Below are 26,160 nucleotides of genomic sequence, written 5' to 3' on the forward strand. Positions count from 1 at the left end.
AGTACAAGGTTTAAAGACTCAGAGAATGTATAATACTTGGAAATTAGAGATTCAGCTGATTGTACTTAATTGCATAGTGAGTGAATGTCTTAGGCACATTGGCAGAAGCACAAATATAAACAGAAATACAAAACTGTGTGGATGTAAAGTAGTTTGTACTTGTGAAAGTGACATATACATTTGAATTGAGTGCATTTTAATCAATGCAGCACTTTTTTTTGCTGCTAGAAAAATTTGCATTCAATGCATTCAACATTGGTAACTCCTGCATTTAAGAAGCTTGAAGACTTTTGGGGCATCATTTAAATGTGGAAAAACCTTCTATAAAGAATTCAAACAGCCCCGAGTCAAAAACAAACTTCTGTGATTTCAGTCTTCTGTGGGAAAATGTGCCTCGTCTGAAGCTCAGATAAGACAAAATGCCTTTCACTCGCCCACTTTTCTCACTTCTACCCTGTAATGCAGTAATGGCTGCCCAGAGCAGAAGGATACCTGTTCTATTTAACTTCGATGTTACACTTTTGCACCATGTGTCAAAACAACAAAGGCTCGATCCTTTAAGCGGCTTGCGTTAAAGCTTCGCTAATGACATCACCATAGGGAAGAAGCTACAGTACAGTACTGTTTAAATCTATGCAGTGTGAAAACACATGCAAGTCCAGGGGCAGTGTTCCGATCCCACTTCTTCAGAGCTCAGCTCCTAGATAGAAGCTCAGCCAGAATAAATCAATACTACTGGGAAGAAAGATACACAAGGCAGTGCAGGTAGAACTGGACCAAAGCTGCGAATTAGCGTTAAGGTTACCGCTGCTTCAACATCCTGCGCTTATCAGAGAAAAGTCAAGATAACTCTTGCAGAGCCCAGTGTGAGTTTGTTTACCCAAGCACTAGGATAGGGAGCAGATCCAGCTCCAGTTAGATGGAAATGTAAATTGGGCTAATTTAGCCTTGAGAAGACATCAACAAGAAGAATCACAACAACAACAAGTCTATTTTCTGATCCGCCTCTATTATCCCTGAGGCAGATCAGACAATGGTGGAAGTTGTCAAGCACCCTTTTTATCGTCCGCCGCTCACAGCCGTGTGGAAACAAGGGCCAAAACTACCATGCCTGCAATTCCTAATTCCCCGAAAACAGACACAAACATGATCAGATGCAGAGTAAAAAATCCACAGCAGCAAGGGCAAGACGGAATATGCCAACAAGATGCAGAATGACAGTACTGTGGTGGTGGTGAATTATTGAGCTCTGTTGAAAGAACACGGTTTTTGCATCTTCTGAGAAAAAAAATCATGATCTATCTCGATTTCTGCACAAACAGCTCCCGCATGACAGCCATTATGATGTACTCTGATCCTAATTTCAGCAATACTAAGAAAAAGTCAGCCTTATTTCATAGCCATACAATAATTATTTGGAGCTAATCAAACAAAAAGCAACCTAAATGATTCATGTGGCTTGTGCAAAAGTTTGAGCACCTTACAGAGTCAGGATTATGGCAGAAAGCACAGCTTGCAAACACCTTTTGTTGCCAGACGAAATTCTTTAAGTTCTTGTAGTTGGAATTTTCCCACTCTTCATTGCAGAAGGCCTCTAGTATTGAGATTCTTTGGTTGTCTTGCATTCACATCTCTGTCTACAAATGTTCTATGATATTTAGGGTCAGTCGTCTGTGAGTGTTGTTCCAAAAGCTTCAGTTTGTGTCACATTAGAAAGTCCATAGTAGTTTTAAGGTATTTATGGATCATTATCTCGCTATGAAAGCCATCCTTTTTTCAGCTTCAGACATTTACATTTACATTTACATTTATGGCATTTAGCAGACGCTCTTATCCAGAGCGACTAACAAAAGTGCTTTGCTATTTACTCAAGAAAAACCTCAGCTAGTTTGAATAGGCTAAAAAAATCAAATATATCTCTAAGTTTAGACACTACTAAACACAAGTCAATAAGGTGACCACTCTACTATTCGCCCAAGTATTCTCAAAAGAGGTGGGTCATTTCATGGGTTTGACATTTGTGTCCTTTATTTTCTATTCTGTTTTCTATTCTATTTTGTGCAATCTATTCTTTCCTCTGTCCGTACAGTGTTGCCAATGCCACTGGCAGCACCAAATTCCCCATAACATGATAGATGCATCCTTATGCTTCACAGTTGTCAAGGTGTTCATTTCATTAAATGCAGTTCCTAGTTTCTGGAAATGTACCTAGAAATGTGCTGATTGTGGCAAAAGAGCTCTATTTGGACTTCAGTTCACATCAATTCACAGCAATTGTTTCTTAAACCACTTGTTCTGTAACATATTTTTAATTTTTAGAGGTAAATTAAGATTGATAGGTCACATGTATGTTTTTATTTTTATGAATTCACCTTAAAGATTATGTTTATGCAAGCAATGCTGCACAGTGGAATAGTGCACCACCCTCTTGCCTTAGCTTAACTTCAACTGCAGGTTCTTGGCAGTTATATGGGGGTTTCAATTTGCAACGGATGAAAAAAAAGGTATAACAAATCTGAGCCTTTGCAATGCTTAGGGTGCCCGAAACTTGTGTGTGAGTCTGTGTTCAATATTTCTTAAATTAAAACATGTGTAATTTGTAATGGTGCCCAAAAGGTCAACATATGTACATGCCTTATTTTTCATAACGCCACAAATAAGTGATTTAAAGTCATTATGTTTTACTACATACTTTTATACAAGGGCTGTATGGACTAGGGAATATTTTTTTTATTATTATTTCACTTCTTTACAAAAAAAGAAATCCATTTTTTTCATTTAGGGCCCCTTTAACATCCTAATACCAAGTTATGTTATTGCAAGCCTATTTTCACACATTATTACAGAATGCATGTGTATCACATGGTATCGATTGGTGTCCATTTACGTCACTGCCGCTGTACTGGGAAAATTGTTGCGCCAAGGATGCAAGGAAGTTGTTCATTTTCCATTGCTAAATTCATGATTTCTTCAACCATTTAATGTGTTTCTGAACATCTGGGTAAAAAACAGATTGCCCATAGGGCCTAAATCTGTGTGGACAACTTTTGATGACTAGACATCAGTTTGTGTTTGCGTTTTATTTTTCCTTTTTATTTTTCTCCCCAGGGCCAATATTCACAAGCCACTACTGCCTGATAGTTTGTAGTTAAATGGAAGAAGTACAGCATTACTGCTGCTCTCAGTAGAACTGGGCACCTGAAAAAAGATCAGCAGAAGAGCATGACACAGAATCCTCAATGAACCCTGGCCTGCAGTACCGGGCATCTTTTATACTCAACAACATCTGTCTTCATGTTTTTCAGAAAAAAAGGCCTGATGGGAGGTTACCTTAAGCCTTAGATACACTACATGGCTTTTACTGTCCTAACGGGTTATAAAAGATTTAAAGGGTATTATAAATTTGTGTATGTTATAGTTCACCTCAATTTATGATTTGTGGATGATACACTACATGACTTGGGATCCCACATGCTAGACAACTTGAAGGTTTGTTGATTAACTGAATTAATCAAATTGCATGCAGCAAACACTAACTACATGTTACACTTGCATGTACATTTACATAAGCCTGACACACCAGTCAGTCTAAGAAACTGGACTAAACCAAGATTTGTCTTGTATACGTTCAGACCAGCACATTTCGACTTTCTACCTGCTTACTATTGTCTAGGTCCCCCCAGTGCCACCAGGCATTTACTTCACAAGACCTCCGTCCTGTGATATCTGGCACCAAGATTTTAGCAACAGATCCTTCAAGTCCTTCATGGATCCCACCAGTTCACCAGTTGTCCTTGTTTAGAATACATTTGGTGAAAACTGCCCACTGTAAACCAGAAACACCCCACAAGACCTGCCTGATGGAGATGCTCCGACCCAGTTGTCTGGCCATCACAATTTAGCTCTCGTCAAAGTCACTCAGATTCCTACAACTGGAGTGTTTAAGAAAAAGTGAGAGATGGTAAAGGAGTGTGACAGATACAGTACGCTGTTCGAAAGCAGGTCATTCTGTGTGCTCTGAGTGAGCGAAGGCTCATTTAGCCACAGCTAACATATTTAACACACCTCTTGGTGCCATTCCTATTCTCCTCAATATCTCTCTCTCTCACTCAAACACACACACACACACACACACACACACACACACACACACACACACACACAAAGAGCCTATGTCTCCAAACACACACAGAGAGGTGAGGAGCCTAGACTGAAATCCCCTGCAAAGCTCTTAAACTCCCCCCGCAGCCCTGCCAGTCTACAGGCCCTCCACCACAGCTCATCAGTGAAAAAGCATCCCTACACACTTTCTCCCCCAATTGCCCACTCCCCCATCACTTACTCCAACGCGTGAGAGGATTTCACACAGAATAGCCTTTTCTACTGGATCCTTCAACACTTTCAACACTTTCTTTTCAAAATCTCAGAACTGCACTTTGCCTTTTAGCTTTACCCCTCATAACTGCATTACTCTCATTATTAACATCAGTTTTATAGACCCTAAAATAGAACCCTGTGGTGTTCCACAAATATATGTTGAACTGTTACCAAATAATTCATAGTAGTTTCTGTATTAATAACACGCTTAATAAAAGAATAATAACCCTAGGGTTCAAAAGGTTAAAGCTTGCAGAACCTTCACATAATGTAATGTCAATGTTTCTCCTAGAAACAATTATCCAAACCAAGAACCGTTTAAGAGTCTTTTTTACATTTTCAGGTTTCAATCATTGAAATAATACACCTAAACTAAACCCTGTAGTCATAAGGATTTAAAAACGTTAGTATTTGTTTTTGGTTTTTATTGGCTTATATTAACATAATATAAGCATCAGCAGCCCTTAAATACTGCATGACCACTGAATCAATACAAAAGTTCAAAATTTTATAAATAATGGTCTTAATGACAAACACTCAAATGTGTTCAAATGTGTTATCATTAAATGTTGTAAGCTTTTAAGATGTAAAGTTAAGAATATCCAAAAGCTCCAAGGTTTTTTTGAATTTAGAAGGTATTTTTACCCTTTGTAATAACTTAGCGTGATTTATTTCTTTAATCTTTGTTTGTTACAAAAACAATAATATTCTGTAAAATGTTATGAAACACAATGGTCACCAACAATAACAAAAACAAACAGTATTAACATTTGTGTTTGAAGTGAAAAGGAATGTTTTTATTATGACTTGTCATTTAGACAGTTCTTGTTTTGCAGAAAGATTAAGCACCCGTGATTGTTTGCTTTGGGTAGCAAAAAAAGGGAAACAGCACAGTGACAATAGTAACTAGATTTCAGAAATAAAAAAATAAACTGCTGCCAAATTAATGCTTTGAAATTATTTACAAGGTTGTGTCGAGGTTTGAGGTTTTAAGACAGTGATGTTTTGAAAACCTCACACTGCCAACGATTTTCAGTAATTCACTACTAAGGCCTTATGTTCTTAAATCTGTGTTTTAATTGATACATTGTAGCATGAACTGTTTTTAAACAATGATTTGAATATGCTTTGAGGTGTATGTTTTCTGTCAATACTTTTCTTGGGTTTGTAAACAATTTAAAAAGAAAAAAAAATGTGGCTACATTTTTCAATTCAACTCACCAACTCATCTAAATAACTCACCTATAATATGCAATGTGGGAGTTTATGGAACAGTAAAAGTCCAGTGTAGTGTTGTTTAATTGTGTTTAAAAACTACATTTAACTATTTTAAGTTTATCTTATAGTTTCAACCCATCTTAGAGTAAGAAAAGCACAACACACATTTAACTAGATCCAATTGAAATATTGAATAAACATCTAGAGTGACTAGTTGCTGAGAATGATCATTTCTAACTGCTTTGTGGCATACCAGATGCTACTACAACAGAACTCACACACCAGGAGACTGCCAAACTACATTTATGGTTTCCATATGGACACGGAAACACTTTGCAAATGCAAAACCTCAGGGCTAGAATAATAGACTTACAACCATAAGTATAACTTGTCTTTTCTCTTTTTTTCTAAGAATGTGGTCAAAAAAGCTTTGTCCACAACAAATGTCATGTCAGAAGGTAGGGCATATTACATAATCTGTAATAATCTGACTGCTGAACTGTTCTCAAAATGGCTGTGGAAACAACGGTCCTGACCAAGATGTTTGCATTTCTGCTTCTCTTAAGAAGGCATATGGCTGCTGGGAACAGGCACAGCTGTTCTGATGACAGTAATTGCAGAGTGGAAGCCTCTGGTGGTGTTCAAATAATATTGGTCATCAACACTGACTATTCTCATCTGCTGTGTGAACACATGCTGCAGATGGTGAGGCTAGAGGGAATATCTGTCATTGTTCTATAGCAGAACAAAAGCACCACTATGAAAAAAATTAAGCCAGATCAATTGAAAATAATGTATGTATGCATCTAAAGCTAAACAGAGGAGAACTAATGTCTTAAGATCAGATAAGAAGGTTAAGAAATGTAACAAACATAGTAGTCTGTCATATTTAATAGACTGGACATCATATCCGGTACTTCACTTGCATTTTAATGCATGCTTATGTGTGATACTTGTGACAACACTTAAAAATAAAGGCATCAAAAAGGGTTTATTTACGCGATGCCATGAAACCACATTTGCTTTTCTAAGAAATTTTCAGTTATAAACCATGAACAAGCTTCTGAGCCAAATGAACCTTTTTCCTTGAACCATTAAGAACCATCAAGAAACTTTGACTGAACAATAACAAAGTTATTTAAACTAGGAGACTGAACATTTCCTACTGCTTCTATTTATGCATAATTTGATTGTTCAGAGGTAATTCAATGTAGTTTGTAGAGAAACAATGAATTTCACAATTTATTTTTTTTTACAGCAGTAATGATAGAAACCGCTGATAGAGATAGAGAGGTTTACATTGTCTACAAAACTGTCTAAAAACTATGTGTTTTTTAATGTTATTTACTAGCTCTGTGTTTTGTGAATTTTATATAGAATTTGGTCATCATAGGTAAAATTATGAAAATTATGGAAAAATATGAAAATGTATGTTTTGGGGACTACATTGTTTTGCCCTTTAATACCCTGTATGTATCTTTTCACCTTGAATGGACGTTTTCCAACTATATTGTAAACATTTGGTGTAATTAGAAACATGCTTCACAGCTATTGCACAGCAGTACAGTAAAATTCCACCTCTGCATTTTAACCCATACACACACACAGCCGGTGGGTGGGCAGCCATCTCAGTGCTTTGGGAGCAATTTCGGGTTAGGTTGCGCAAGGGCACCTCTGCTCTGAATGTTGAGGGAAAAGATAACACTGTTCCTTCACTTCCCCCAACCTCTCATCTGGTCCCAAGCTCACTTCTCTAACCTTTAGACTACACCTGCCCCCCTTCCCCCCAAATGTTTTTTTCTGATGTACATGCCTTTGTTTACATCTTATCCATTTTATTAATATAAAATTTCTTAGAACAAATCTTTAAATGACTTGACTTGGTTTAGCTAATTGCTCTGATTGTTCCACAAGCGCATTATTGTAGCGTTCATCAGTTAATACATGCTAATACGCCAGTGCACAGCATAATTAGGGTTAGGGTGACTGGATATCACATATTATGCATTACAGTTCTGTATTTCAGCTTCACTTCCGGTGCCAAAATTTATTATCAAAAAACTGTATCAGAGAGAATGTGCAGAGAATGTGGAGAATCGCTGGACTACTGTATTGCTCACAATGATGTCATCATCAAATACATCACTTCTTCGTAAAACGGATAATTAGACTCAATTGGCTAGACCAAATGTAGTCTATCAGGACTTAACAGCACTGCAAGTAAAGATCAGCCAATGCTGCCACATCTTATAGGTATCATTAAGGAATTTCTTTTTCTACTGATGGCAGTCTTGAGGTGCCATTTGTTTGAGGTGTTTAAAACAATAGGAGAGCATACCATTTCTAATGGAGGAGATGAACCTCATATCTTTTAACTGGAAGTTAATGGTCTGAATGGAATTATAGTCCAAGTAATATCACTATTATTACTATTTGTGTTGGTCCATTCATCATGAAGCTTTCACAAAATGTAACGACAAGCTAGCTTTTTTAAACTATGAGGGAAAATAAGACAAAATTGGAGATTTTAACCCATTAACCATCTTGTTTTAAAGTGGTGTGTGTGTGTGTGTGTAGCATACACTTTTAAAAATCAAGGTGCCACAAGGGTTTCTTCTGAGTTATGACACAGAAGAACCTTTTTGTAGAAAAAGAGATGAGTGCAAAGATACAGTATATAGAAAATATCCATTACATTGACTTCTTTAAACCTTTAAAAGGTTTTTCAAACACATCTATTGATAAAATAACTCTTTATGGAACTTTAACCCCTTAATGCAGGAAGGCTTAATACACCCTAAGGTGTATTATTCAGTAGCTACAGGGACTTTTGTACAAACTGGTGGGGCTATTCTTTGGGAAGGCTGTAGACTTTTAAGAGGTTAAACAGTTAATCTGTGGCATCACATAAAGAACCTTTGGCATCTTTATTGTTAAGAGTGTTGTGAGTAAAACCATCATGCTTCACCCAGTCGACTATAGGGGTTTGGTTCCTCACCCAGACAAGCACATCATACTGTACCAATAAGAGCTCCAGGAAAAGACTTGTAACGTGTACAGATATGTGTACAGAAACTGGTGAATGGTGTTTCTGTGAGCAGCTGTTTATTTTAAAGAGCCAGGGTGAACTGCTTGTTCTTCTGCTCAGACCCGCTTTGGGCATGACAGCTGCATCCATTCCACCAGGCTTCATCTAAATGTATCTCTGTCCGATGTGGCCGCTGCCATTGTGCAGCAGGTAAGTGGGTGCCGTGGTGCAGTGCATTAGCTCCTTACCCTAGAGGCTTTTCCAGGCGACTGGCTGGAGAGCCCACTATCTCTCCCAGAGTGCAGAAGGTCTGACCCAGGAAATCCTGTGAGCAGTACAGGGTGGCATGAAGGGAGAGGGAGAAGGAAAAGGGCCCGGGGACACATCCGGAGCGCAGGAAATAGAGTGGAGAGAAGTGCAGAGACAGAGAGAGAGAAAGACAGAGAGAGAGAACAGTGAGTCAGAGCTGCGTTTTCATAGAAACACGCTGTACGGTTAATAAAGTCTAGGAAGGCATTCACGTACGTTGAATTCGGAGGGCTTCCAGGAGGGAGAACAGGCGGGCGGGCGAGCAGCATTAACAACAACGAGAGTACATCATGTAACAGAAAGGACCGGAAAAAAAAAAAAACGGAAAGAAAATTTAAACAAAACAAAAATAGGTCGTTGTAGTCAGGTGTAAGAGATGGTGGAGAGAAACAAAAAGATTAAACAAGAGAAGAAAGAAAGAGAGAGAGCAAGAGAGAGAGCAGGGGGTATAACCACCCACCCCGATAATCCATTTACAAACATTAATGCGAATACCAAACCATAAATTATAATCAAACACAAATAAAAATGGAAATGAACATGTTTTGGTGATATGCAAATCACTGGCTGAGGTCAAATCTATTCTTTATTAATATCCAGGGGTGACCAATATTAACTATCAAAGCTTCCACTCCCATTACTTTACAACAAAAGTGTTCTCCAAACTGTAATTAAGAGCTGAGAACTCCACATATGTCCCACAGTGGAGATCCAGCTTGGCAATGCTGTTGCAAATGTTCTCGAAAGCTTTGATAATTGCACTTGATTATGGAACCGTTTCATTTCCTGCTGAAATGAACTTGCACACTATGTGTGCGTTATGTGTGCATTATGTGCACGCATAAAAGATGTTGACTACAGATACAAAACAATGAGCCGTTCTTAAAGGGGTTACTGGTTAACAGCAGTGAGCAGATGGTCCTTCATTAAGGCCATTCTCAGGATTTGGTGCCCTTTAAGCCCCTAAGACATATGGTTAATATCATCATTTAGGAAAATCACTAAGATGTAACTAAATCACATTTCATAATAGCGTAACATGTCTTTAGCATGTAATGTTCATCGAACCGGGTAATGCTAAAGGCAAAAAAAATCATTAAAAAACATTTAAAGTAGAAATGGAAGGATCGATTGGTAATGGACGATATTCAGCCCAAATATGCGATATGCCATTAAACCTGAGAGCTTGTCAGATCATATGTTTCATATTTCATAAGTTATGCCTCACGGTTGTAGAAACACATGAAACCCCTTGTTAAATTTCGCTTCATGTGCTGAAAGAATGACATGAGTCTAGCATTTTTACCATATCTGACTCAATCTTGTATCACCACTAACTGAAGGTCCATTACTCAGTCCAGTACAATGAGTATCAGAACACAGCAGAGCTGGCAAACACTACTAACAGCACTTAGAGCTACACAATAGAGTTCCACATGAGAATTCACTTGTTCTCGCAGCTGGTTCTCGGAGTTTGAAAGTGTTTTAAATGTGGTAAAGTACATTTAATCTTTAGAGACAATTCATGAAACATTACAAAAGCCTCACACAAGCTACATTGCCAAAACGATTTCAGGCACATAGTTATGTGAGTGAGCTCACTGTTGTGCGACAGCAAAGTGTGCCACTTAAACAATCTGGCGGTCTGCCCAGGGAGCTTGAAGAGTAGCAGGCTCTGGTCAGTCTTCCTCAGGGATGCTGTGTGTCATTCTTCAAACCAAACAACAGAATGGATTATGGGAGGATTATGTCTGTTTAGTGTGCAATGTTTGGACACTACGTATAATAGTGCATTATAGGATTGGTAAAGTGCACTGAAAATATGGCACTAGGTTTTCGGACATGACCACAAAATGGCAGAGTGGTGGCCTATGTGGTGAATAGGGCACAGTTTCAGACAGTTTCAGACACAGCTCAAGTCTGCCTGGACATGGTGATGTGGAATTCAGCTCCACCCTCGATCGTTATCAGCGATCGGCAATCAGTATGACCCCAAAATTCTCTAATTAAAAGCTTGTGTTTTCTGACAAATATCAGCATTTTGGCACATTTCAGTAGATTATTAAAAGCCTATTAAGAGCCTAAACCTTTATTAATATCAAATATCAATATAAAAAATAATGATTTGATCTTTCTGACAACATTTTAAGGAAGTAACATAAGTCTCTTGCCTCCTCTTAAACTCTCTTATTTCTCTTATAATTGATCAGCTCAATTTTTCAACTCTGTTCCAACTTAAAATCTAAATTTCACATGAGAAATTTGGCATTGTGTCAAATACAGAAATATCTGATGTGAAAAACTAGCATCAAAAGGCATTAGCCATTTTAGCACAAACGTTCAACCCAGTCTTGTTCAACCCCGTAACATTTTTTAATGTGATGGGACTGAACGGTTGTCACGACAGTCAGTTTCAAAAAGGGCACCCATTCCTGAGAATGATTGATTAGTTGACAGACAGTAAACCCAAAAACCATGAATCCTAGTGCACAAAGCACTGTGCTCATGATTTAATGACACCCTTCAGCACTTGAACGAGTAACTATCATTTGCATAAAACCAAAAGTGATACAGAAAAAGGCATGCGTGCAAAAATCCATGTGTGCAAACAGGCGTAAATGCATTCAGGTTCCTCTTCAGGCAAGCACACATAAACACGCATAGTGCTTCCACACACTTACGTGTTTGGCCAGATCTGGACTTTTGGAGTCAATGTCATATCTGAAATCAGAGAGTCAGACATGGATCATTCATACATGATAATTACAGATCACTTTGTTATACGATCATTCTACGTACGTTTATTCAGTGCTGTAGCTCGATTCACTTTAGCAGCTCCCTCAAAGTGAATCCAAAATGAATATGTGCAAAAAGTGTCCCTTCAGCAATGACTGAACCCACTGTGATGAAAAAGCCCATCACAGTAGATGAAGCATGTTTGGATGTAAACGCACTTACAGTGCACTTCTTTAAAAACTGCACAGGGATGGTTTGATGGCCTGGGCTCTTTGGCTCAGAACATTTGAGACAAACAAGACAATCTGGTCTCAAATGAGACAAAGGTCTATGAGGTCAAAGGGCTCTTTAATGCAAAGGTTTTTTTTTAATTCTCCATTGGGTGAACCAATACAGAAGTAAACGGCATTTAGAAATATGAAACTGTAGATAAATTATTTATGCTCTTCCCATTTCAGGGAACTATAAGTAATGAGACAATTGATCCACACTGCAAAAAGTTAAAGGCAGACCAACTTAGTTTCAATACATTCTGACTACATAAACTATATAAAACTCAGCCTCATGTAAATTGACCTAAATTGAACTAAAAAGGCTATAACTAAAGTGTTTCATTACAGAAATCAACATAGTTTAATTGTGCTTACTGATTATTACTCAAAATCTGTATAAAAAACACAGTAAAGGCAAAATGGATTGTCAGACAAACTGTGTGGGACAGTGCAAAGCCCACTTCCAACATCATATTCCAAGAAAAGAGAAACTACAATTGGCCAAAACTGCTATATCCCTTCTATTATAAGTGTGCAGACATCTACTCTAACACAAAAGACATATGGTGTATTCTGGGTATATAAGGTTGAATGGGATTCAGTGTCAACATTCTGTAACCTTGCATGCGCATCATCATTGAAATCAATGAGTTTCAATGAGTGCTAACATTGCTGAAGTGGTGAGATGTAGGGACTGTGGGCGGTGCAATGCAAGCAACCAGACGAACACTTGTGAAACAGTGGCTACAAAAGAGGGCATTTGTTGGGGAGCATGGATAACTGTTCATGTATTTTTGACCAGCTGAGAGTTGCAGCACATCTGTAGCGCCGGACAGATGTGGTATTTGTATAAAGTATTTGTATTTGTATGAAGATGAGCAATGAGAAAAGCAATGGCATAGATGTGTCAGAGATCATAAAGAGAGGACTGCATGACCTGGTATGGACCAGAGCACAGATGAGGTGAAGATTAGCCTGTATCAGAGTGATATAATGAGAGGAGATCCTGGATGGTTAAAAGAACTGCTCTCTGTGTATAAACACAGTGCTATGATCATGTGTCATGACCAGCTCAGTTGTTGCTATTGAAAATGTGATTGTGGGAAGCAGGAAGAGGAAATTAGAATTAGGGATGGGCAATTCATCGAAAATTAATCAAAACTGACGTTCAGAACTGTAACTCCACCCCATCTAGTCCGTAACAAGTAAGGCAACATGGACGGGAACTCAAACACAGAGCTAACTAAGCAACTCAAGCAGCTTATAAAATCATTCATTAATCATAATCGAGGTAAAATGTTTAATATATTGTGATACTGATTTGACGTCAAATTGCGCAGCGCTACTTGGAATTGGTCAGAAGCATAAAGGCTGGTAAATACTTAATGCAGACTCACACAAGCTATAGGGCACACGGCCAAAACGGCTGGACAAAATGGCGTGGGGGCTGAGCGTGAGAGCACGTACCACTTGAAAACTGAAACAATGTGGTCAGTCTGTGTGGTGATGCAAACACGCCTCAATCGATCTTTGGCTAAATTCACGCCGCAGTCTTTCACTGCACTGCCTTTCCTGTCTGTCAGCCAACTTCAGCAAAAGCTGCTCCTCTTTATTGATAAACAACAACCAGCTCTATTGTGCTTGATTATATGTGATCAGTGTGTGTTCATAGTGGGGGCTGTAATTTTGTTTAATAACATCAACAAATAAAGTTTTAGGGCTCATCATCATGATCTCTGGACAACTTCACCTTCACCCAGTTACAGTGCCCTCCATAATTATTGGCACCCCTGGTTAAGATGTGTTCTTTAGCTTCTAATAAATTTGAGTTTTTTTCTAAATAATATAGGACCACGATGGAAAAAAGAGTAAAATCCAACCTTTAACTCAAGTGAATTTATTCAGTAGGAAAAAAATCCCACATTAAGAAATAATTGTTTAACATCAAATCATGTGTGCCACAATTATTGGCACCCCTGATGTTAATACTTTGTACAACCCCCAGCAGCACCTAATCTTCTCTTATAATGTTTCACAAGATGGGAGAATACAGATAGAGGGATCTTTCACAATTCCTCTTTGCACAATCTCTCTAAATCATCCTGCGACCTGGGTCCTCTCCCCTGCACTCTCCTCTTCAGCTCACCCCACAGGTTTTCAGTGGGGTTGAGGTCTGGGGACTGAGATGGCCATGGGAGGAGCTTGATTCTGTGTGTAGTGAACCATTTCTGTGTAGATTTGGCCATATGTTTTGGGTCATTATCTTGCTGAAAGACCTAGTGACGACCCATCTCCAGCTTTTGGGCAGAAGCCACCAGATTTTGTTTTAAAATGTCCTGATATTTCAAAGCATTCATGATGCCATGCACCCTAACAAGGTTCCCAGGGCCTTTGGAAGAGAAACAGGCCCACAGCATCACTGATCCTCCCCCATATTTCACAGTGGGCATGAGGTGCTTTTCTGCATACTCAGCTCTTGTGTTACGCCAGACCCACTTAGAGCATTTGTTGCCAAAAAACTCTTAGTTTCATCTGACCAAAGCACACGGTCCCAGTTGAAGTTCCAGTACTGCTTAGCAAACTCCAAACGTTTGCGTTTATGATTGTGAGTGAGAAAAGGTTTTTTCGGTGCATGCCTTCCAAACAGCTTGTTGGCATGCAGATAGCGCCTGATGATTGTTTTGGAGACTTTGTGACCCCAAGTCTGTAACAGTGAGCTTTGGAGACCTTTTTATATCACTGTGCGTGGTGGCAAAATAAACTTGCATCCTTGTCCAGGCTTGTTTACCACTGTTCCAGTTGTTTTAAACTTCTTAATAGTTAATAGACAGTAGATATGGACAGGTGTAGGTGAGTGGCTATTTTCTTGTAGCCATTGCCTGACTTGTGGAGGTCAACACACATCTGCCTTACTTGAATGGTATGTTCCTTTGTCTTTCCCATGTTGAAGAGAAATGGCCTCTGTGTCACGTCATTTTATACCCCAGGGAAACAGGAAGTTGTGAATTACTAATTAAATGTTCCTACATACTCTGATCAACTTCGTAAACTACTGTAGAATTGACAGAAATACTTTAATTACATTTATTTCCTAAGAAATGTTAGGGGTGCCAATAATTGTGGAACAGGTGAGTTTATGAAGAATAATTATTTCTTAGTCAGGGATTTTTTTGTTTCCCCTTAAAATTCACTTGAGTTAAAGGTTGGATTTTACTCTTTTTTCCATCATGGTCCTATATTATTTAGAAACAAACTCAATTTATTAGAAGCTAAAGAACACATCTTAACCAGGGGTGCCAATAATTATGGAGGGCACTGTATATGTACAATCCCACAATTCCTTTACATATACATTGGCATCTGTTTCCTTTGTTCCTCATTTGTACTGAGCAGTGAACAGGTCACCAGGGATAGTGGCATGTTGAGCAACATGGGCGGTCCGGTGTGCCAAATCCACGTCCACACTAGGTATGAACCAGTCTTCACTCAGAAACAAGGCATGCCTTAAATGCAGCAGGACAATGCCAACACATACTGCAAAAACAAACCCTAAAAGAGTTTTTAGGGCTACAAAGTGAAAGTTATTAACAGAGCACATTAGTCATGTTAGATGTGCAGTCCTTTCCTGAAGGCCAGAAGGCAAAAAGCACTTGAAATAAGCAGGAACTGAAAAAGCTGCAATACAGGCCTGATGGGGCCTAAATAAAGAAAACAGCCAACACCTAGTAATGCCCATGGGTTGCAGACTCTAGATATTAACATTAATATAGATAACAGTTAACAGTATCTGCAACCAATTAAATTAATTTGTCCAATTATATATGGTCCACTGAAATGGGGGAGTTTGTTCATGTCAAGGACATTAATCTCCATATAATTCACCAACTATATTAATCTAAATAACCTAAAATCCAACTGAGACTCTGAACTTTAATCTCAGTTCTTCATTTCAAATTTAATGGGTTGGGATCAGAGCTAAAACAACAAAGTTCTCTTGCTGTCCAATTACTTACAGCCAGAATTAGGCTACAATAATCACTTGGAAACCTCCAAAGAGGGCAATTCTCATCAGTCAAACTGATGACAGCTTCACCTGTTTATAATTAAAACTTAATGGCGAGAGCAAAAGCAGCCTACTTTGGAGAAAAATATGCTATCCTAAGATCTACTCTGATGCCCTGACTCAGACATCCAAGTTCCCTTATTAAGTCTTTATATCAGTGGCTGAATCCCTGTGGCTTGAGCATTAATAACTCACAATATTAAAAAGTGCAGTCGGCTTCAGTGGTGCAGGGCACACATGGCCCTCGCCGTATGTGCATATTTGCCTTGTTAAGGAGAGGAACTGTCATTACAGGGCTGTAATGTGATTCAGAGGCAACTCTCGGAGGTTTACAATTATATCCTGCACCTTTGGCCAGCTCTGTGCTTTCCCCCTTTCAACTGAGGGAAAAGCTATTGAGGCTAAGGAAAGTGAGCTGGAAGGACAGAGGAGCACTCTGCAATTCATCTCGGCGTCTTTTGTTGAGCGCCTTCCAGAAGATTGAGGACAAAACTCATCTGAAATATTTAGCAGACTTTTTACTCACTCCACACCAGCACCCCCTACACACCCCAATCAGCACATATACACAGTTCAGAATTACAGAGAAAATACACACAGTCCAGGAGGTAGGGCAAGATAGAGAGAGAGAGAGAGAGAGAGAGAGAGAGAGAGAGAGAGAGAGAGAGAGAGAGAGAGAGAGAGAGAGAGAGAGAGAGAGAGAGAGAGAGAGAGATGGAAAAATGAATAGAAGACATGTGAAGACACCAGAAGGAATTGAGAGAGAGAGAGATGTACAAGAAGCCAAAGACAAGGCGAGAGAGAAAGAGCAGAAGGAGGTCAGGCTAAAGAGAGACGCAAAGAAGCAAAGGGACAATGAAAGATGTTGGAGGAGAGACTAGGAGATGAGAAATAGAGAGGAAGGAAGAAAGATTGAAATGAGAATGATGTAGAAGAGAGAGAGAGAGAGAGAGAGAGAGAGAGAGAGAGAGAGAGAGAGAGAGAGAGATGGAAAGTGCAAAAGTGAATGGAAGACTTTTGACAGCATGAGAAACAAAGAAGGAAAGAAACAGTAGACAAAAGAGAGAAATAGAGAGAGAGGAAAAAAAGAGGAAACAGGGGACATTGAAGGAGGAAAATGTGACTAGGATACAAGAGAAATGATGAGGAAGGAAGACACAGAAAAGAGGGGAATAGAATGAAAATGAAGAGCAAACTGAAAACTCTACAGCAAAGGAAAAGACACACATTTGGAGCTTCTCACTCTTAAAGGTCAGAAAACAGTATTTTTGGCTCCGCTTTTCCTCTGCCAGCTAATTTCACTACATGGCCAAGCTACTCCTGCATGCCATTACAGCAATACAGTATTCCACCATCATTAATCAGCTAAGGAAAAAAATCATAAAAATAACAAGAACAAAGCTATGCCTCTATAACCAAGAAAAGGTGACCTGGGGGGAGCGACTACAAATTGACGGTGAGTGAGGGTGGAGGACAAGCCCATATGCAAATTAATGATGCCAGGAGCCAATAGGAAACACATAAGTTTTACTCAAAGAGAATGTATTGCAAAATCAAAGGGTGGTGAATAGTATTGATTCCTCTTGAAAAACATCACTATGAAATGATTGAATCCAAGATCAGTGCACTTTTTTAAAGTGTACTTTTTTTAAGCTTGCAAGGGCCAATCATTCATTTGCCAATTGTGACCAACTAAACCCAATAAGTTCAAGATTAAATTCAAAGATGGCTAAACTCAATACATTTACTAATCTAATTTTTAATGGCACGGTTTATTTACTAATGCCCTGAAACATTTTTTATAATGAAGGACTCGCTAGAGCATAAGAAAGAAAGAAAAACAAACTGGCAGAAATAGAGAGAGGGAGGGGAAAACAAGAGGACTCCCTTCACAACAGATACACCAGTGTGAATTTCCAGTGTTATCTCCATTAGAGTTGATTACAGATTTGCTCTAAACGTTCTCAACACTGAAAGTGTTAAAAGATAACAGAAGCAGGTGTGGACATTGACTTTAATTAGCTTAGGCTCCTCCTACAGTCCTCACACCTTCCTTATTGACTGCTGGCACCACCTATTTGCAGTAGTTTTAAGTCATTGAAAACAACAACACATTTACAGTGACTATCTCAACAAACTCTGATTCACTCAACAAGAGAAAGACTGGTAACATGTGGTAACATAGGTTTCCAGTGGCTACATGTGGGAAGGTAGCCTTCACCTTGTATGCAAATAGGTGGTTCCAGGAGCCAATGACACACCTTGTATGCAAATAGGTGGTTCCAGGAGCCAATGAGCAAGCTTTGAGGTTGTATTCCACACACAGCCCCACTGTATATTACTGAACCAGAACAGCCGACTAAATCACTGATTGAACTCATTCAATTTAATTTAAATGGGTACAAAAAATGTTGGTATATATACATAATTTTATGCGTCATTTCAAATGTGCTTTAAGTGAATTAATGTAGTAGCTTCTATTGCACTAATAGATGTAGTAGTTTTTAATGCACTTCTAAGTCTACTTAAAATGAGTATTTTAGAAGTACATCCACATCTATATTAAGTGTTTTAAAATAGAAATGAATTCAATTTTAACTAACTAACTAACAGTAAACTCCAAAGTAACACATTTATTTAAAAATATATATAAAATATATTTATACCATACTATAATTTTCTTAAGTGTGGCCAAATTTTACTTGCACACCTAAATATGCAAGAACATTTACAAAATACTTAAACAACCCTGAGCACGATTTAAACACAATTAAGGGCACGTTTACCACTAGGGGAGGTAGCCTAGGGAGAAAGACAACATAACGACAGTTAGTGAGAGGGAAAATAACACACCCAGCATGCAAATAGGTGGTGCAGAAGCCATCAGGAAAGGTGTGAGGAATGTGGGAGGAGTCTAAACTAATTAAACTCCTCATCAACACCTGCTTCTGTAATCTTTTAACACTACCAGTGTTGAGAATGTTTAGAGCAACTCTAAAACAACTACTACACAACTGTAGAGGAAAGACATAGCAAGTAGAGACAACAAAAGCAGGAAAGAAAGGAAGGAAGGAAGGAAGGAAGGAAGGAAGGAAGGAAGGAAAAAGGAAGGAAGGAACGAATGGAGGAGTCCCTGCAGCATGAGGAAGTGGGCCAGCACATCTTAGAGGCCGGCTCCTCTGCGGCGGCATCAAAGGGATTAACTTACATGTCAAAACGCAGATTCTGCTTCTCCTCAAAGAAATAGTCCAGAATGTACTTCCTCACAAAGTCCGGGTTCAGTGTGTTGTCAATCACTTCTGTTCTGCCAAACTGGGAGAGACAGATAGAGAGACAGATAGAGAGACAGATAGATAAAGAGATAGAGAGATAGATAGAGAGAGAGAGAGAGAGAGAGAGAGAGAGAGAGAGAGAGAGAAAACAGCAGCATGACATTGATAAAAATCTCAGTTGCAGAAAAGATGACAGATACATCTCTTTTTACCCTGTTTTTTTCCCGGTGATTCCGTAGTCACAGCTGCAGAAACTCACAGCCATACGGAACAAAGAGAGCGGAATGTTGGCATGCTGTTCGAGGGCTCTGTGCTTCTCTACTACCGAGAATTAAGCAAGTAATCACCTCTCAGTAAAGTGCAGCATGCATGTATGTTTTTGCGTGATAACACTACTCGCTAATGAGATGCACACACACACACACGCACACACACACAAAGAATGAATATTCCCAAACCTTCATAATGGTAGCACCGACTGTTCCTGGCTTTGCTCTGAGCTCGTATTTTAAGTCGTGAAACTGCCGTGAAACTGTGACAATTCACAGGCCTATAGGCTATTCAAACACCTGGCCATGCCCAACCTGTAGTTGCACCAGCTTGGATTAGGGATGGGAGTGTTGTATGTTCAATCCCAACATTTCCTTTTGAGGATCCTTAAAGCATCCTACATTAACACTGACACCAAACATTTGTTTTAACATCCTATAAACTGTTACCATAATGTTGAGTGGGTGCATGAAGGAACCCTGCAGCAAATACACTGGATGTCAGAAAGAATTGCTCAGATGTATGTCAGACATGTCAAATGCTGATGCTAAGCAGCTGTGTAGAATCTAGCTCTTGGATTTTGGTATTTTGTAGAAAAGAAAGTCGGTGGTATTGCCCATACTTAGCTTTGATTCTCCTGAGTACACACAAGTGCACACACTGTGTAATTGCGCTAGCCAACATTCAAATACACTATTCAGACCTAATGCCTTCTACCTCAATACATTTCTAATGCTTTTTTATGCTCAGTAGACAGGAGAGATACTAAAGCTTTGGTCCAAAAGGTGGCCTAAGCCTTGGGGTTGTTCGTCAAGACTACATGTACAGTAGATCATATGATCAACCTGGATATAAATCTGGAAGACTCTAGTTTTAAAAGGGTCCAGCTCAAACTTGGCATATTAGAAATTGAAAGCTAGTGGAGCAAACAGGGATCCGCACTAGGCTAAAAGTTAACACTAGATGATGCTAGCTTTCTCACATGAGCATTGTCCTGACCGCTTCTCCAAAGTTACACAGTGCAGTTAGCCGTATGCCGAACCGGGAGTAGCAACAATATAGACACTATTCTTACTATTGCAGTTAGTTGAGTATCACAATATTTTTAAAGTTGCTACAAAATGCTGCTTTAAGAACTGTTTGACCAAAGGCACATACTTACTATTTATACATCAAAGAAGAAATTACAATCCTCAATAAATGCATATTTTGGAACCTTTAAAAGTGTGTGTTTGGGAGACAGGGTTAAAACAGACTCTGAAAATGCCATTTGTCTTAACTGATATGATGGGAATACATCTGCAAACAACCCCCCCCCCCTCCTCTAATTGACCCTGTACAGTATCTCATTAAATTATATTCACTGCTAGGCCAGCACTGATGCTCATTTTGAATGAAATGGGCCTTCCTATAGGTTTGTAGTCCTCTTAGGGACTCAAGAATGAGTGCACCACTTGGGCCACATTGAGTCAAAGAAAAATGCAATTTCACCATCTGACAAGATACTGAGCAATCAACCACAATGTAATTTCAGAAGCAATGGGCAGCATGTTAACAGGGACGAGCATGGCTGTATAAATATGTACAGTTTCACAAATGTAAACTTAACATTTGAACACAGTGTCATCCCAAAGCCTTCAGAGGGGGCAAGCTAGGCCACAAGCCGGATGACTGCTGATAAATAAATTATCATTCCATTCAGCACCTCAGCTCAGCTTGACTCTGACTGTTCACACAATGCATCATAGGTATGCACAATGCACGCCCAGCAAGTGGGAAAGAGTTGGGAAAAAGTTCCGGGTACCTGATAATTAACTAGAAATATGACTTCACTCTGTTCGGGAAAAGAAAACATGGAGGTCTGGAGAATGCTCCTCCTGCATTTTAATTAAACCCATTGATCACATAGAACTGCATTAGGTATCCATTTTCCCACATTTTTCGCCAAGTTCAGAATAATTTTTTTAATCTTTCACCAGTGGAAAATTCAAATATCCTACTTTCTCAGCTTTTCAAATGCAATTTAAAGGTTGAGGAATTGGTAATTCCCAGTTTCTGAGACCACTGAAATGCAGCATTAGTATCTCCCAATGCACATAGTGGGTTTTGGTGGAGTAGGAGAAAGACACATAGAAACACAGGGGCACAAGGGACTCCAGAGACAGAGAAGAGAGAGAGAGAGAGCACATGAGTGCAGAGATAAGCTGCTTTTAGACAGGTTTTTACCAGTAATTAAATGGGAAGGGGTTAAGTGTGACCACAAACTGGAGTCCAAATCCCAGTATAGTCAACCCAGCAATTTACATGCACGAGACATAGTACACTACCCAGGTAATTACCAGCCTGGGAGGCTCATATATTACTGGGAATTACAGTGACGTCTAGATTACAGCCACCAAAGTGGAACCAGTAAAAGTATCTCCCCAATGTGTCCGGTTTTAACCATTTCTCAGGTGACTGCTGGCTCTCTGTACCTGTCTTCCGAAAGTGAGCTCTTTTAGGTGTGGTGTCCATATTTTGTTTTTAGTAAAAAAGACCATGGGGGACACGCAGGTGAGGTTAGGACATTGTGGCTGGGAGGCATCAAGACAGTGTGTGTGAGGGTAGGAGGATGTTAAATTTCTTTAGTAATTCTTAAGTATGTTAATCAACATTCATATAGAAACATTTGCTCATTTAGCGAAAAAAGTAAATAACACAATAGCATACATGGCCAAATCTTTTTTTTTTCTTTTATTTCATTTTCTTTTATTTTATTTTGGCATTTTTAGGCTGTGGTCAGTCAGCTGTGCTTGGAAGCAGTTTGACCAATGATTACATGCAGATGCAGGTTTGCAGGCATGGCTTAAACAGCCATGTTTTACACTGTAAATGCTAGTATATGTGGTAATTGTAGAAGCAAATGCTGATGTGAAAATCCCAGACATTTTAAACAATTTAGAAAAGCTGTCCAGATGCATTTTTCACATCCCGAAAAAGAGGACATGTCCGGGAAAAAAAAGACATATGGTCGCCCTATTCTAGTACATGATCTTTACACAAAAATACATCTGTTTCTGTCATCTAAAGAACTGTGTGGGGAGTCAACAGACAAGACCTGTGCAGATCAAGAGATCTGTGGTGTTTTTTATTATAACTGTTTTTTGAACTTTTAAATATACTGTTAAAGAAGCTGTTGAATATATTGTTAAATACGCTGTTGAGTATATTGTTGAAGAAGCTGTTGAATATACTGTTAAATACGCTGTTGAGTATATTGTTAAATAAGCTGTTGAATATACTGTTAAATACGCTGGCATCTGTAATGTCTGCACCATTTAAGGTGGTAATAAAAAAAAAGTCAGTAAGAAGCTGGCAATCAACTCCAGCCTCTGGATGGCAGAAATGTTATGTGATAAGATGGGTAAATTATCAAAAGTGAAACCTTTCCTCACTGTTTTAGCAAGGAATGAAGGAAAGACATCACAAGACTAGATTTTAGGCATGGTTTCCATAGTGTCAAAAAGTATGCTTTTAGCTACACTGATGATCAGTGCAACTTAAGAGTACTAAAAAGGAAAAAACTATTTTTGTACTCATTATACTTTTTTATTTTACATACATAATATGAAAGCCTAACTTTGTGTTGTGTTCTTAACTGTACTAAACTGGAACTTTGTTTACTTAAACTTAACGCAATTAACATATAACTGAATTATTATTATACACACAAAGCATTAGAAATGTAATAAAACATACATTAAAAATGGCCTGGTCATAATTCTTACTAAAACATTACATGGGAATCATCATACTCATCATAATAAATGAAGATGTCAAAAGTCTGCATTAGTAACCAATGCAGTATTAAACCAGAACAAAGCCACACTCAGGAGCAGAGCTATAGCTTGTTCTCACAGCCTTCGCCACTGAGATCAAACAATCACAGCACTATATAGATTAGTAGTGTACATAGAGGAATGTAGCTTGAGGGAACGACTTCACACTGATGGTGAGTAAAGCAGGAAAGACACACCCAGTATGAAAATAGGTGGTTCCAGGAGCCAATAATAAAAGTTGTGAGTTTTACTCAAGTAGGTTGTATTCCACACACAAATCCACTGTATCCTGTATTACTGACTCAGCACGACTGATTCAGTAACTGGACTTCAATCATCAAAACATCAACATTAGAGAAATGATTAAATCCAGCATCAGTGCAGTTTATTATTTTGTTTTTAAACTCACATGGCCCAATTACTCTTCATTTGCCAATGGCAACAAAATAAACGTTATTATTATAAGTTGATTCAAACTCAAAACAGTTGAGTAATATGTGGGATATATCCAGTTCTATGTACCACAGACTTCATTTATTTGGGTAAAAAAACTTTAGTCATTACAGTATTCCTACATAAGTTTATGTGACACTTCAGGTGTGCTTTAAGTCAAATAATGTAGTAGCTGTTTTACATAGAATATGTACAAAAGTCTATTTCAACACGTATTTAAAACATATTAAATTAAAACTAAAAGTATACTTTCTAGCAAATGTCATTATAAAAAAAATACTATATTGTATTTTTTAAAGTGTGATAAAAGTTTACGTACAAGCATTTGATGAAAGTGTAATATTGTGTGTATTTTTAACATATTTTAAGTAAGTACATGGATTTGTTAGTATATTTACAACATACTTTAAACACATACAATTAAATAATTTTTTTTCACTAGGGTTCCAAAAGTGACCAGAGTGGCAATGTGTGGCTGGTATGACCGACAAACTTGAGGCGACTTAGACAGGACACAGATGTAGCCACACAGTATAAGACGGGAAAGCAGATTAGATTAGATCTGATTGAATGCTCACTGTCATATTCGAAGCTTAAATGTTCTAAGATGAATGTTCCAAAAGGAAGCATACCTCATGCTTTAAGCCACCCTAAAATGAAGTCACACTTTACACATGCATTTCTGGACAAGCTGAGCGATACAGAACCATCACTGAAAGTGAAGGAAGCCTGTGAACTGATGTGGTAGAGTAATATTACCAGATGTTGACACATAAATGACACAGGTTACTTAACATTAGACAGTTGCGAGCGAGAGCTGTCCCGCCTACTTCACCAGAATTACACATTGCAGTTGGCATGTGTGATTATAGTCGCAAAGCGTCACATCGAAAACTGACCCTGCTCCCCAGTCTAGAACCAATTCTCTGCGCTTATTTTGGTTTATTTATCTTTTTTGGAAAAGAGTGACTTGTCGCAGCTCAGTGCTGTAAGCTGTGTGATCTCAAGCTTTACATTGAGGCGAGAGGTGCAGTGCCTCTTCAGAGGAGCTGGTCCTCTTTAAAGATGTGTCGTTCTCCCCACAGTACTGCTGCTCAGCCAAGAGACGGCAGTTTGTTCCCTCGGCTAATTGTGTTTGCCATGAATAATTCAACCTAAAGAAGCAACTTTTCAGATGTGTATAAATAAAATATCCCTCACAGGAGTTAGCACACGCTGACAGTGTGATTGGCCAAGCAGAGTTAAGCTAGTGGCATGAAGAAAAAAGTGATGCGTTGGAAGTTAAAGGCGCCTATAAGGACTGTACTCTTGAATCAAAGATGATGAGGTAAGGGGAAGATTTTGGCTATGGACAAAAGGGGTGTGTAAAAATCTGTAAAGATGCTTTCTCATAGCTTCCATCTGGCTAATTACCATGTTCCCCATAATGAAATGGCTTCTGTGTGAAAAAGGCAAATTGACATAAGATTGACTGCTCCATGCTCATATTTGAACATCCCAGTGTGAAAAATATGGCACACGGCCAGTACCACCTAAATGTTCCTAGATTTAGATGTACAAGAGCTATGTTCTGCCTTATCTCCGTTCAAACATGAGACAGCTACCTGAGAGGAGAACCCACCATCATCTGTTTCAGCACACAGCTTCATTCATCAAACCATGTTTTTTGAGAAATAAACTACACTCAATGCAGCAAACCACTAAATCATGACTGTTCTTGTCTTATTATCGTATTGTTTGCCAATTTCCAAAGCTAATCTCAAGACACACAGCAGTCGTTATCGGACGCAGATCTCATTTATCTAAGAAAGTCTTCATTTATGTAACCATCCTTGGTACTAGAATGGATGTCTTAATATCTAATCTCTATCATCTCAACCACAAAGATATGCTCTATCCTGATAGCTTTATGATACCAGTCTATGATCTAGCCAGGTGGTTTCAGAACCCTAGAAGGGTCCAACATTTAAATAGGGCTTTCATGATTACAATGCAGTAATGGTAAAGAATCACAGAATATCACAGAATTTTGCCTTTTTGGTGGCAAAAAGGTAATACACTGTGACTAAGTATAAATTTGCAGGATCATCTTTCTTAAATTAAGAAAAATTAAGCTCCTCAAATGAAAAAATAGTTACACACATGATTTCTTCTTCAATAATAGGCCTATGCTTTCTTCTTTCTTAATAACAGCACAAATACTGTCAGGTAAGGATTACACCAGTTTCTTGGGATTGTACATTTTAGCCCACTCTACCACAAACTCTGGGCTTCATGTTCAAGCAGAACACAACACTGACACTCCCACATTCGGGGCTGTTGGCTGTAGGGAACGTTCCCTAGG

The 26,160-nt window shown here is 38.7% G+C and overlaps 1 protein-coding gene across 1 annotated transcript in view; it reads right to left on the reverse strand.

The window, feature by feature from the left end:
• cpne5a (copine Va) overlaps positions 1-26,160 on the reverse strand; it is a 130,271-nt gene that overhangs the window by 78,863 nt on the left and 25,248 nt on the right. Inside the window, exons 4-7 of the mRNA XM_072681790.1 lie at positions 19,212-19,315; positions 11,614-11,653; positions 9,149-9,163; positions 8,872-8,948 (exon numbers count right to left, since the gene is read on the reverse strand). Coding sequence (XP_072537891.1) covers positions 8,872-8,948; positions 9,149-9,163; positions 11,614-11,653; positions 19,212-19,315 — 236 coding nt within the window. The remainder of the gene's footprint in view (positions 1-8,871; positions 8,949-9,148; positions 9,164-11,613; positions 11,654-19,211; positions 19,316-26,160) is intronic.

Source organism: Salminus brasiliensis, chromosome 6 (genome assembly GCF_030463535.1).
Source record: "Salminus brasiliensis chromosome 6, fSalBra1.hap2, whole genome shotgun sequence".
Classification (NCBI taxonomy): Eukaryota; Metazoa; Chordata; class Actinopteri; order Characiformes; family Bryconidae; genus Salminus; species Salminus brasiliensis.